Source organism: Diospyros lotus, chromosome 4 (genome assembly GCF_014633365.1).
Source record: "Diospyros lotus cultivar Yz01 chromosome 4, ASM1463336v1, whole genome shotgun sequence".
In the NCBI taxonomy this organism is placed as follows: Eukaryota; Viridiplantae; Streptophyta; class Magnoliopsida; order Ericales; family Ebenaceae; genus Diospyros; species Diospyros lotus.
This window is the reverse complement of record NC_068341.1, coordinates 36195646-36210692: the sequence shown is the minus strand read 5'-3', so window position 1 is coordinate 36210692 and position 15047 is coordinate 36195646. Positions and strand designations below refer to the sequence as shown.

The following is a 15047-nucleotide window of genomic DNA, read 5'->3' as shown; positions in this document are numbered from 1 at the left end:
GTGGCTAAAAGATGGTCGAAAATAAGGATAGTTATGGTCAGCGACTCTTGCAGGGGACTTTGGTGTGGAGAATAGCAATTTTTCGACTATTGGGAGTGCTTGGAGGAGGTATTGGTGGTGAGAGGAACTATCAAGGAAGACGAGGACACAGTTATCATTTTTTGAAAAGATTTAACTTCACCAAGGTGACAATTCTACCCCTATCTTTCGAGTTATTTCTTAGGTTCGATCCTTACCACTTTTTTCAATTTGGTTGCCTTATTTACGTATAAGATATTTTCAAAGAATTAATGAACAATTGCTAGCGATTTTATATTTTTAATTTTTTTTTCTAAATTTTCCAACGATAATGAATAAAAAATAAAGGTAATGTAAATGAATACTTTTATTGTTTTTATTTTTCAATGGATGCATTAATTAGGTTCGATCTTTACCAAGTTTTAAATTGGCACCTTATTTTACAGAAGGTTACTAAAAATTTTATATTTAAAACAAATTGCTAAATTTTGTTGACAATAATGGACTTGCATTACAGGCATGAGAGTAGATTATGTTGGCAGAACTACCTATATCAATTAATGTCTTTTCTATATTATAGTTGGCAATAAGAACAATACCAACCACAACATTAGTATGCACAAGCCTTACACCCTCCGCCCCCACGGGCGTAGCACGAATGACAGTCAGGTAACAGATTACAGACAAGACAAGCCTTACACCCTCCAAATTATGATAAAAAAATTGTTTTAACTTTTCATGCTTTATTCGTGGTTTCTTTGCTAACATAGAGTATATTTCTTCCTCAAATTTATCGCCTCAAATTTCTCTTTCTCTTCAACTTTATCTTTGTTTCTTTTCTTTAATACTTGGTCCTCTAGGTTAGTGAACACTTGAGCACAATAATAAAACTCTACTGAGCTTTTTGGCATCTTCTGTAGGAGGCTCCTAGAAAGCTTTATATCCCCAATTCCTTTCATAAGCACAACTAGAGCTATTTTCTTGTCTAAATGACCCACTTATGAAATAGTCTCTTGGAATCAAATTAGATTTTCTCATTTTCCTGCTTGATGTGTAGTAGGCTAATGCAAGATTTCTTAACTATGCAACAGCAAGTGAACCTTGCTATTAATTTTTTGACCAATTCTTGAAAACTCAGATATTTTGAGGCTCCAAAGAATTGAACCATCTTTAGCAACTTTCTTAAGAGTTTGTAGAAAATATTGACATAGCAAGGTTTTAGTGAGAGTCCTACAATCCATAGGAGTCTTATACCCTATAAGATGTGACACTAGATCATTTGTTCCATCGAATTATTCCAATTACGAAAAATTAAAATAAGATGGAAGTTGTGCTTTAGAAATGTCTTCTATAAAAGGATTTAAGAGAAAATAGATAGTATTATATCCTTTTTCATCCTCACCAAACTTATCCTCCATTAACCACATAAGTTGTTGTAATCTTTCACCATTTGAATCAAAAAAATATTTCGTATAAGAATTCTTTCTCTAATCTTTGTCTTGGTCATTAATCTCAAAATATTTCTCACGACTGCAAGAGCAATCCTTTTTGTAATGACCTTTGTCTTACTCGCCACATCTATCATCATTATCTTAATAAAACAACTCCTTATGTTGATCTTAAAAATAATCTTTCTTGCAAACTCTTTCTTCTCCCTACTTGTTCAATTCTTTCTCTAGTTTGGATTAACACCACTTCTTTTTCCCATTGTTGATTTTCATTTCTTTAACTTTATATTTGCTAGAATCCTGTACCAAGTTCTCATGAGGATTTTTAGTGCATCCTGCATTTGATCAATTTTATCTTGCATTGTTCTCATATTCCTTTTCTATTGATTGTCCTCATGAAACAATAAAAGTCTTGTATATGTGACCATCAAACTCAAAGGAATGAACTCGTTCTTTCCTTTTAACATAGCAAATTTAAAATTGGACATGTTGAATCTCATAAAAGCGCCACGATAGATAATAATTGATGAGATGTGAATTCTCACACTAATAGAATTTATCAAGTCAAGGTGGTTATTGATTATCTCGATACCTTTGAATCTAGAGTTCCTTCCACTAGCAAATATGAAGTGGAGTGAACTACCTAAGGCACCTACAAATTTATCCTATAATGCTCAAGTTAGTCATGGTGTATAGTTGAAAAGAAAAAGTTTATTTTTTGTCTAAATATTTCAAATATCTTAAATAATTTTAGGAATCTCCCTTATATATCCCTTTTTTGAGTTTATCAATTCCCTTGGGACTTACAAAAATAATTATTATGTTTAGATAAACATCATTATTTAATTGTTGATGTGGTGGACCCCACTTTGATTAGATTTTTTTCAATTAATACTTTTATCAACTTTTTGAAAAGTGTATCAATGATAATCATTACATAATTTTTTAAATAAAAGTTTGAACCTTAAATTTCTCTTAGGTTAAAAAGAAAAGTAAAGTAAGTTTTTAAAAGATTAATAGTAAATTTAAGAAAAAGTGAATATATTTTTTTAATGTAAGGCTATTAAATACAAGATAAATCAAATATAAATACATTAATAAATATTCACCAAATGGTCAAATCAAATTTTAACACCCAACTTTTTTGACTTGTCAAAAAAAATCATATATTATTAATCAAACATTGCTCTTTTAAGTAAATTATATTTATTTTTAAATTTAAAATGCTCTCATGGGTTAATAACACTCATAATAACATATATTTTAGTATTTTTTAAAGATTTTTTACATGTCTTTCTTAAAAAATAAACATTACTTACGGTAATGAAATTTGGGCACATAATTTTTAAATAATAATTAATTTTTTAAAATTTACTATAGTATTTAAAATTTTAGATAAGAATTTTAAAAAATAAATTAATACTATTAAACATAACTTAATAAAATTTTATTTAAAATTTATAATTTTTGTTGTGTACGTGGCTAGGACCACTCCAAAAGTAATTCTAAAAAATACATAATAGACAAACCAACGAGGACGATGCGTGTGAGGCCCACGCGCGCTCGAGTAGATAATGAAAAAGAAAATAAAAATGGAAATTCCTAAACTTAAAAAAGAAGAATCAAAAACAGAGAAGGGAATTTGGATTTGCTTTGAGGGCTTCCTTCGTCCTTCTTTCTTCCTCGCTTGGATTTCTGATGCTTTCACGTTTCGCCCTTCCATTTGCGGATTCTTCCCCCCACCAACTCCCTTCGTCCAGACCCGCGATTCCTGATTTTTTAAACCCTAACTCGCCTTCAATCTTGAAATTTTCGAACCCTAATTTTCAAATCTGAAAGTACGATCGGCTCTTGTTTCGGGGGCGAACCGTCTGGACTCGGAGGTGGTGGTCGTGAGAGGACATCGGAGAGGATGAGTGCTCAGAAGAAGAGGAATTTCCAGATAGAGGCGTTTAAGCATCGGGTCGTGGTGGATCCGAAATACGCCGAGAAGACTTGGAAGATTCTGGAGTATGCGATTCATGAGATTTACAATCACAACGCTAGTGGCCTAAGTTTCGAAGAGCTTTATAGGTTTGCTTTCTTCTATTCTCCGTATCTATATTTCGTTGTTGCTTTTGTATACTCTTCTGCGTTCCTGGTCGAAGATGATAGATTACGTTAGTACTTTTGCCTTTTTGATGTCTGATTTCCCTGTATTTTCTCGAATATGTATCTGGAACTATTATGCCAATCATTTCTTGCTTCTTCAGAGTTGAAAATGTAAATTGCTAAAGCAGAATACTTAATTACTTTTGGTTTTGGTCTGAATCATTTGTTAAGATTTCCATCTGCAAGATTGAGTGGTCCGTGCAATAGGGTTTTGGAATTCTCTGTCACTTATCCTGGTATTTATGCAAGAGAAGAAAAAGAAAAATAACAGACGAACTTGTGAGGCATGTCCGTACTGTACTTGGCTTACTTGCTTGATATTATACGTCTTGTACTACTGTAACGCCTCCTCCTTAAACTAATATGGTAGGTTTACATCTAGTAGTCCAAGAGGCGTTAGGAAACCCTAGCAGCGAAAACAATGGATCGAACCTGCCGAAATATTTGTAGAGTTCCCAAGCAAAATATGAGTCTAGCATAACAAAAGAAGAGTACCATTTTCAAATAAGTACATCACTTCTGAAATAAAATTACAGATAATGACAAAATAGCATTTAAACATCCACAGACTCATTTCCATTCGCCTCCTTCGCTTCCTTAGCTCCTGGTACACCAAACATATCTGGAACGCGGAACGTTCCAGGGGCATCAACCCATGTCAGATTACAAGAATCCAATTGAGATGTTCTCAAGAAATGAATAGTTTATGTATGAAAATGCAAGTATGCAAAAATGAAATCCCTTTTGTGGAAGCCATGCCAGGGTGTTGCAATCACCCCCGCGCACACTATGCTCACTTCAAAACACGCATATATGACTCCGCGAGTCACTTATGGCGGCCACTAGCTTGTCACAAACAACCATATGCCATGAAGTGATGAAATAAGTAAAATTTCATGCAAACAAATGAAGTAAGTGAGCATGTCTACATATGGAAATTGTATTGGAGGATTTAACCCAAAAGTCTTAAAGTTAAGATAACCATAATTACTCATACCCTTAATTCAAAGTAAGAAAGATTTGGAAGAATCCTATTGGTTCTCTAAAAGATGAAGATAAGAAGGGTTGTTTAGAAAGTCAAAAAGGGGCAAATGGAGGAATAAGATTGGAAGAGTAAAAGCTTTTTAAAAAAGATAGAATCAAATGGTAAAAGTTTTCAAAGATAGCCATTATGGCTAGGGAAGAAAATAGCCAACTAAGAGGATAAGTGCAATCTTGAGCTTGGAGGTAAAAGGACTATAAAAGGGTTGGAGAGGTGGACCACGTAGAGGAAAAGTAGAAGAGAAAAGCAAGAGGGAGAAGAATTCAAAGAAAGGAAACAAAAGAAGCCAAAATAGGAAGACCAGATTGAGGAAACACCAAAAATGGAGAAGAAACCAAAAAGGTAAGCCGCTTTTCTTTCCGTAGTGTCGTAGCACACTGAAAGGGGAGTCCGTAGGTTCAAACGGAAGTCAAATCGGGGTTAAAATGAAGAAGTTATGGCCGTTTTAAACATCGAAAACAGAATTCGTAAGAACTAGGGGTTCGGCGCGTGTAAGTCACGCGCCTGCCACAGCTGGGCGTGAGGGCGCGTGGCCACCCTTCTTGGGGCGCGTGGAAGGGCCTTTTGCTCTGAAATTTTTATAGTTTGCTCCTTTACTTTGAATTAAGAGTATGAGTAATTATGGTTATCTTAACTTTAAGACTTTTGGGTTAAATCCTTCAATACAATTTCACCAACTCAAGGCTTCTCAAAGAAGCCTTTATCATGACAATTATTTGGAGAAGTTATCATTTATTTTGCATTTAAGCCCTTAAAACCATTTTCATTTGCATGCAAATCCAAAACTTTCATTAAAACACACTTTATTACATCATCCACCCTTACATTATATCCAACCTCTTCATTAGATTTTTGGGGTATTACATTCTCCCTCCCTTAAAATAAATTTCGTCCCCGAAATTTCTTTAAGTCTCCATAAAGTCAAATAGGTTTGGATAATTTCGTCGAATCTCTTATTCCCTTTCCTAAGTAGCTTCCTCAACGTTGTGATGTCTCCATAGGACTTTCACCAGTGGTATTGTCTTGTTCCTTGGCACTTGTTCCTTTGTATCCAAAATCTCGACTGGTTCTTCATGATAGGTTAAATCTTCTCGTAGCTCGATAACCTCCACAAGAATCTTCTGAGTAGGGTCAGGCTCGTGCTTTCGAAGTCGAGAGACATGGAAAACATTATGTATGTTGGGCATTGTCGGAGGTAATGCCAAACGGTAAGCTACTACCCCGACTCGCTCCAAGATCTCATATGGTCCAATGTATCTAGGGCTCAACTTCCCTTTCTTCTTTCCTTGGGATATTACTTGAGAAGGTATGACCTTTAAATATACTTTATCGCTTGGTTGAAACTCCAAGTCCCTTCTTCTATGGTCCGTATAAGACTTTTGTCTACTCTGAGCCATTCTGATCCGTTCTCGGATTATCTTAATTTTCTCATTTGTCTGTTGTACAATTTCAGGTCTTGTTATTCGCCCTTCCCCTACTTCCGTCTAGCACAGAGGAGTTCTACATTTCCGACCGTAGAGAGCTTCGTAGGGGGCCATTCCGATACTGCTATGGAAACTGTTATTATATGCGAACTCAATTAGAGGCAAGTGTTCTTCCCATCCCTTTGAGAAGTCAATTACACACGCTCTCAGCATGTCTTCTAAGGTTTGGATGGTTCGTTTCGACTGGCCATCTGTTTGTGGATGATATGCAGTACTCATCTGCAAACGTGTTCCCAGTTGCTCTTGCAAGCTTGTCCAAAACCGAGAGGTAAATCTTGAATCTTTGTCAGAGACAATGCTGACTGGTACTCCATGTAATCTAACAATTTCCTTGATGCACAGCTGAGCTAGTTTGCTAACCGGCTGTCCTGTCTTCATTGACAAGAAATGAGCAGACTGTCAATCTGTCCACAATCACCCAAATCGCATCATTCCCCGAGGGTCTTTTAGGCAATCCTGTTATGAAGTCCATAGCTATATGCTCCCACTTCCACTCAGGAATTTCCAAAGGTTGCAATTTTTCGGCTGGTCTTTGGTGCTCAATTTTAATTCTTTGACAGGTATCACACCGATCCACTTGTCGCGCCACATCCTTTTTCATTCCCGGCCACCAATATACGCCCTTCAATTCCCTGTACATTTTCGTAGCGCCAGGATGAATCGTATATTTGGCTCTATGAGCTTCGTCTAGTATAATTTGCCTCAATTCCTGTACCCTAGGTACATAAACTCTATTGGCGAATCGCAGCACGCCATTTGAGAAGCTAAAACTAGGATTCTTGACCCGCCCTTGGTCGTCAACCCACTGTTTCAGTCTCGGGTCTTCCTTAGTGGCTTGCCGAACCTGTTCTAACAGTTGAGAATGAACCATTAGGCCAGTGACATAAATAGAAGTTTCTTTAGGAATTACATTTATCGCCAATTGGCCAAAAGCTTCCATCAATTCCCATTCCCGAGTCATCAGACTGGTCATCAAGGCAGGCTCTTTTCTGCTCAATGCATCGGCCACAACATTTGCCTTCCCGAGATGGTACTGAAGCGAACAATCACAATCCTTCAGAAACTCCATCCACCACTGCTGCCTCATGTTCAGGTCTTTCTGGGAGAACAAATACTTCAAGCTTTTATGATCCGTGAAGACCTCAAATTTCTCTCCATACAAATAATGCCGCCAGAGTTTCAAGGCAAACACAACTGCTGCAAGCTCCAAATCATGGGTAGGGTAATGGTGCTCGTGCTTTTTCAACTGCTGAGACCCATAGGCTATTACTCTTCCTTTCTGCATAAGAACACACCCTAGCCCGGTCTTCGAGGCGTCAGTATAAATTGTAAACCCTTCTGTATCATCAGGCATTGCTAATACCGGAGTAGAGGTTAATCTCTCCTTAAGTTTCTTAAAGCTCTGTTCACACCCCTCGCACCATTCAAATTTAATTCCCTTTCGTGTTAATCGAGTCAAAGGTAGAGCAAGGCGAGAAAATCCTTCAACAAATTTCCTACAGTAGCTAGCTAAACCCAAGAAACTTCGTACCTCATTTACTGTTTTAGGTTGTGACCAGCTTCTTATTGCTTCAACCTTTGAGGGATCTACTGCTATTCCTTCTCCAGATATGACATGACCAAGGAAAACAACTTGACTTAACCAAAACTCACATTTTGAAAACTTAGCATATAACTGGTGCTTCCGCAAGGTTTCCAAGACAATCCACAAATGTTGCTCATGCTCCTTTCTACTAGCAGAATAGATTAGGATGTCATCAATAAACACAATCACAAATTGATCCAAATATGGTTTGAACACCTAGTTCATTAAATCCATAAAGACTGCAGGCGCATTAGTCAATCCAAAAGGCATCACGAGGTACTCATAATGTCCATACCGAGATCTAAAGGCAGTCTTTGGAATATCTTCCTTCTTAATCCTCAATTGATAATAACCAGACCTTAAATCAATTTTGGAAAATACTTTAGCACCCTGCAACTGATCAAACAGTTCATCAATTCTAGGGAGAGGATACTTATTTTTAATAGTCACTTTGTTTAGCTGCCTATAGTCAATACACATCCTCAGACTTTCGTCTTTTTTTTTAACAAACAATACAGGTGCTCCCCAAGGTGAGGTACTGGGTTGAATAAATCCCTTGTCCAAAAGGTCCTGCAACTGACTTCTAAGCTCCTCTAGTTCTGCCGGAGCCATTCTATACGGAGATATGGATATGGGACTTGTTCCTGGTACAACTTCTATAGAAAATTCAATTTCCCTTTGAGGGGGTAACCTAGGTAAATCTTTGGGAAACACATTAGAAAATTCATTAACTACTGGTGTCTCCTCAAGTTCCATTTTCTTATTTTCTACTTGCACCCCTGCCAAGTACCCATAAGCTCCATTCTCAAGCATTTTGATAGCTTTGAGGGCCGTGACCCACTTAATCTTTTTATCACTCTCTTGTCCTCGAAATTTTTCCCAACTTCCTTGGTTATTTTGAAATTCTATTGTTTTCGTCTGACAATCAATTCGGGCCTTATATTTGGACAGAAAATCCATTTCAAGTATCATATCAAAATCTTGGATTTCTAATGATGTGAGTTCAAGTGCAAATTCACTATCACCCAACTCAACCTTTCCTTCCCTATATCCCGTGCTAAGTTTTACTTGTTTCCCTAAAGGTGTAGCCACAAACATAGGACACTCCAAATCCTCCAATTCCAAATTCAAACTTTGTATCAATGCATGTGAAATGAATGAATGTGTCGATCTAGGATCAATTAACACTCGCATAGGTGTATTGAGAAAAATTAGTGTACCTTGTATGACCGACAGGCTTGCGTTAGCATCCTCCCTCGTCAGATGATACACCCGGCCTTGTCGTGGTTCTTGGCCTCCTCTACCTACACCCACTTGTTCGACTTGCTTCCTCTGTGGACAGTCCCTTGAAAGATGACCGATCTTCTGACAGTTGAAACACTTAGGTCCCTTGGGACAATCACGGGCTAAGTGGTCACTCCTTCCACACGAATAGCATCCTTGAGTCCGGCTTTGGCATGTCCTTCCAGGATGGAACTTCTGACACTTGGGACACCTACTCTTAGGCTTAAAGTTTCCTCCTCGGACTCCTAAGTGCTGCTTCCTTCCCGCGTTCTTGTCCTCGGGTTCCTGCACTTCTACTTTTAAAGCATTCATTCGAACAAGGTTACTTTCAACAGTCAAAGCTTGCATAACAACCTCCGAATAAGTACGGGCCCCTAAGGAACATAATGCCAACTGTATCTCAAGTCTTAACCCACCAAGAAACTTATGAGATTTTGCCTCTTCATCCAAATTATAAACAAGCATGTATTTAATTAACCGAGAAAAGCTATCCTCATATTGGGCGATTGACATATCCCCAGTTTGTTTCAAATTCATAAATTCTCGGCTCTTTTCCAACTTTTTGCATAAAGGGAAATACTTAGTGTAAAATAATTCTTTAAACTGAGTCCATGTGACAACTGGCATACCTTGTTTCGTAGGGCCAGGCAAAGTCCTTTGCATCGTTCGCCACCAATGGTCCGCCTCATCTCGAAGCATGAAAGTGGCACAAACTATTTTCTCCCCTTCTCCACACCCAATAAAATCAAAAATCTTTTCGAGTTGCTCTATCCAATACTCGCTTTCGCTCGGGTCAGCGCTTGCCCTTCCTCGAAAAACATGGGGACTTAATCGTTGGAACCGGTCGATGGCATCTGGCACCTGAGAAATACCTTGACCTGTTGGCCGTGTCCCTTACATGTATGTGACCATGTGTTCCAAAACTCGCTCCACCTGATCTATACGATCCCCACTCCCCTGACTTCCACCTTGAGAAGAATTTTCTTGAGACAGCTCTACTCCCTCTTCCTGGGGACGTCGTGTCTCCTCTTCCTGGTTGCCACCCCTTCGTCTAAGAGTTTGGGATTGACGAGTGTTCACCATCTGAAACATCCACAAAGTTTATAAGAACAATATTTAAGAATCATATCTTTGAATCCATACCACATAGTAACTAAACTTGTCTTACATAGGTCATAATTAAAGCTACTAAAATCCTTAAAGAAAATAACATCACTCTTAGGGTTAGATCTACCGCTTTTCACAACTACCTTTCCTTGGGTCCTTAGATACCTGCACCTTCTAAGGATCTACAAGGTCCTTCTCAAACTCTATCCTTCCTAACAACCATTTTCTTTCGTCTGCTCTTTATCCAAAATCCCCAAAGGTCTACATACTCTGTGCATGTCCATTTACACAGTACTATTATACTTCGTATTAGACCACCATATTTTATATCACTATCAACTCATTACATCCTTGTTATATATACACAACTATTTTGTTAAACACTACCACCTATGTCATCCAAGTTTGCTATACTATCCGTCAAACAAACCAAAATTCCCCCAAGTAAGGGGTAAGGGTTATACCTATCCTACCATCATTAATATATTACAACATATCCGATTAGTTCTCTATTTTACATATCTACAATCCCACAAAATTGTTCTAACTCCTAGTAGACTACTCTTCCTCAGATTCAGATGTAGAGGGAGGCGTGAGTTCCCTTTCTTCCAAAAAATCCACAAGATCATTCGCCTCTATCGGCATATCTTCAATCCCTTGATTCTGCTCCGCCTCACGCAGATGGTCTACAAAAGTCTCAAGGTCCGGGTAGATGGCTTGCTCTAAAAGCCCATGTGCCAGTCCCTGCATAGCTGGGGTCAGTATAGATACTAAGTAACCTATCTGGAGATCTACTATGTATGGGAGCGCCGGGCCTGGTGGAACTTCCTGTATAACTGGAACAACCAAGTCAAGAAATTTTCTAAAGCACTAGCAGGCTGCATGACATGTCCTTGAAGTATTGCAGTCCACCATCCTGTGATAACCCTCTGGCGTATGTCATTAGGATCCATATCCTGTCACACATCAAAAACCTCAATATCAATCAAATCATACCTTATCTAAAACCATAATAAACCCGCTCTGATACCACTGTAATGCTTCCTCCTCCTTAAAGTAATATGGTAGGTTTACACCTAGTAGTCCAAGAGGCGTTAGGAAACCCTAGCAGCGAAAACAATGGATCGAACCTATCGAAATATTTGTAGGGTTTCCAAGCAAGCTAAATATGCACAATCCTTTCGTTAAGACAAAATATGAGTCTAGCATAACAAAAGAAGTGTACCATCTTCGAATAAGTACATCACTTCTGAAATAAAGTTACATATAATGACAAAATAACATTTAAACATCCATAGACTCATTTCCATTCGCCTCCGTCGCTTCCTTAGCTCCTGGTACACCAAACATACCTGGAACGCGGAACGTTCCAGGAGCATCAACCCATGTTAGATTACAAGAATCCAAGTGAGATGTTCTCAAGAAATGAATAGCTCATGTATGAAAATGCAAGTATGCAAAAATGAAACCCCCTTTGTGGAAGCTATGCCAAGGTGTTGCAATCACCACCGCGCACGCCATGCTCACCTCAAAACACGCATATGTGACTCCGCGAGTCACTTATGGCGACCACTAGCTTGCCACAAACAACCATATGCCATGAAGTGATGAAATAAGTAAAATTTCATGCCAAACAAAGGAAGTAAGTGAGCATGTCTACATATAACACAAATGAATCAAAGGATGATTAATATAAAGTGCAAAAGATGTAGAGAACCACTCACACTTGCTGTATTTCTTGCTGGACCACCGTTTTTACGAAATTAAGCCCTTTTAAGCTGCAGTTACATACAGTTCGGGTCACCAAACTAAAATATTTTTACATAGGATTGTAGGAAATCATTTAAGGAGCAAACTATAAAAATTTCAGAGCAAAAGGCCCTTCCATGCGCCCCAAGAAGGGTGGCCACGCGCCCTCACGCGCAGCTGCGGCAGGCGCGTGACTTACACGCGTCGAACCCCTGGTTTTTACGGATTTTGTTTTCGATGTTTAAAACGGCCATAACTTCTTTATTTTAACCTCGATTCGACTTTCGTTTGAACCTACGGACTCCCCTTTCAGTGTGCTACGACACTACGGAAAGAAAAGTGGCTTACCTTTTTGGTTTTTTCTCCGTTTTTGGTGTTTCCTCAATCTGGTCTTCCTGTTTTGGTTTCTTTTGTTTCCTTTCTTTGAATTCTTCTCTCCCTTGCTTTTCTCTTCTACTTTTCCTCTACGTGGTCCACCTCTCCAACCCTTTTATGGTCCTTTTACCTCCAAGTTCAAGATTGCACTTATCCTCTTAGGTTGGCTATTTTCTTCCCTAGGCATAATGGCTATCTTTGAAAACTTTTACCATTTGATTCTATCTTCTTTAAAAAGCTTTTACTCTTCCAATCTTATTCCTCCATTTGCCCATTTCGTGACTTTCTAAACAACCTTTCTTATCTTCATCTGTTAGAGAACCAATAGGATTCTTCCAAATCTTTCTTACTTTGAATTAAGGGTATGAGTAATTATGGTTATCTTAACTTTAAGACTTTTGGGTTAAATCCTCCAATACAATTTCACCAACTCAAGGCTTCTCAAAGAAGCCTTTATCATGACAATTATTTGGGGAAGTTATCCTTTATTTTGCATTTAAGCCCTTAATACCATTTTCATTTGCATGCAAATCCAAAACTTTCATTAAAACACACTTTATTACATCATCCACCCTTACATTATATCCAACCTCTTCATTAGATTTTTGGGGTATTACAGCTACTCCACTCTAACAGGCTAGAATCTGTAACTTAGACAAGTAGTATATTCTTTTATAGTTAACATTTTTGCACTTCCTTTTCTAGGCTAGTAGTTTCTAGTGCAAGGATTCTTCCTCGAAGGAGACTGCCAGGCATTCATTCAACTTGTGGAATATGCCCTGGACTATTAATGAAATTGGAGGATGGATTTTTAAATCTTGGATTGGAATTCCTTTTAAGTTCAGTTTTGTGGATAATTTTCACATATTGATGCTTATGAAAGTGTTGATTTTTTTTTTTCATTGTTTTGTGTAGGATGACATTTACACCTTCATATTGCTGTCGGACCATCTCTAATCATGTCCTCTCTTAATATTTTAGAAAAAAGTGTGCCCTTGAAATTGCTGCCATTACTGTTATCATCATGATCATGGTTCATTCCACAACCACCAGAAACATAACGCATACAACTCAATCATTGCATGGTTTACCGTGTGCTTTTCCCATCTCTGCTTCTGAGTACCTATCATAAAACAATGGACAGCATCACCTGAATTTCTATTTCAAATTGTTTTCATCACTCATCAGTTGTTTTTTCAGTCGCTGCATGGCCTTCCCCTTCACCTACACCCGCCATTATGCTTTTATCATAGTCATGGATGCTGTTGTTAATGACTCTGTTCACACCACCTCCATTGCATTACTAATCCAACATGGGACCATGATGATTCTGCAACTGTCTAGTTTTTTGTAACAGTTGAAACACCAACAGTTAGACTTACACTTCGGAAGACAACTATTCTACTTTAGCACCACTTGTGCATGGCACCTTGCTACTAAAAAGAATGTCATATGTTGTAATAGTTCTTGCCAACTATCACGCAAGCAGTTTACTAAGAGTTGTTTTTAAAAATTTTGCTAATTAAGACCTTTAAATTGTAAGTTCATTTCGGCTGTAGCCTTAGGCGCTAGGTGGACTAGTGGGTTGGTTAGAATCAAGTTGTTACACGGTTAAGGGAGAGGGCCCCATTTGTTAGGGGAATAATTCCTCCAACGTCCTTATAAAGGACCCTACCGTGCAATATAGCGGTATGCTAACAATCAAGAAGGTTCTCTTTTCTAGCTACCCTCTCTCTCCCTTTCTCCCTCTGTCACTCTCGTCTATCTCTCTCTCTCTAATTCCTTGCTGTCTTCCTCTTCCTGACGACTCCACACCAAGTGGAGTTCTGAAATCTCTTTTGCAATTCCCTCGGAATTGTGGTAAAAGCTGCCACAGCTGCAACAGGGTTGTGACACATTGGTATCAGAGCACTGTTCTGGCCGGTGGGTGGAAAGGATAATCTATGGTTGAGGGGACACGTATGAAGAACTTCGAAACCCAGTTGTAGTAAACTGGGGTGGTGGTAGCGAAATGTCAAAATAAGATGGAGCAATTGGAGTTGGGTTCGACTCGGAATAAGGAGGCGATCCTTGCACTGGATCGTTGTGTGGAGAACGCCATGGGTGGAATGGAAAGGAGGTTGGACGAGTCCATTACGCGGGTACAGGAGGAACTGGTTGCACAAATGCAACAGTACATGGCCATGTTAGGTTGACAACAATCGATAAGGCTAGGACCTGACTTTCCTCCGAGGGAAGGGATAGACCCTATCCTTCAAAGGGATAGAGCTGGTCGGGAGCTGGAAATACATGAGGAGGAGATTAACCAAGGTGGCAGAGAAGAAGGAATACTAGGAAGGGGGCCAGGGGGCCCGATGAACCATCAACCACAGGGGTTTCCTCTCGCTAGGATGGAGATCCCAGTGTTTGAAGGGATTAACCCGCGGTGGTGGATAAGGAAATGCGAAAGGCTGTTCGAATGGCATGACATCCTAGAGCCGCAGAAAGTGTCGCTAGCAGCAGCCTACTTCAATGAGGAGGTTGATGCTTGGTACCAAGGAGTGATACAGCTAAGGGGAAACCAGACGTGGGGGGAGTTCACAGAGGCTCTGTGTGGAAGGTTTGGAGGAAGAAGCATGGCTGACATTGTGGAAGAGTTCAACAAGCTCAAACAGTCGGGAAGTGTGGAGATGTATCAGAAACGCTTCGAGGAGCTGAGGTCTTACATGATCCAATACATCCCCTATCTAACCGAAGCCTATTTTGTATCAAGTTACTTGAGTGGCCTCAATGACAATTAAGGCCAATGGTAAAGGTACTTAGAC

General features: G+C 38.9%; 1 protein-coding gene across 1 annotated transcript in view; it reads left to right on the top strand.

Moving 5' to 3' along the window:
* The first annotated feature begins 3080 nt into the window (after positions 1–3080).
* Positions 3081–15047, top strand: part of LOC127799278 (cullin-3A-like) — a 39358-nt gene continuing 27391 nt past the window's right edge. The window contains exon 1 of the mRNA XM_052333187.1: positions 3081–3539. Within this exon, the coding sequence (XP_052189147.1) occupies positions 3379–3539 (161 nt within the window). The 5' untranslated portion in view covers positions 3081–3378. The remainder of the gene's footprint in view (positions 3540–15047) is intronic.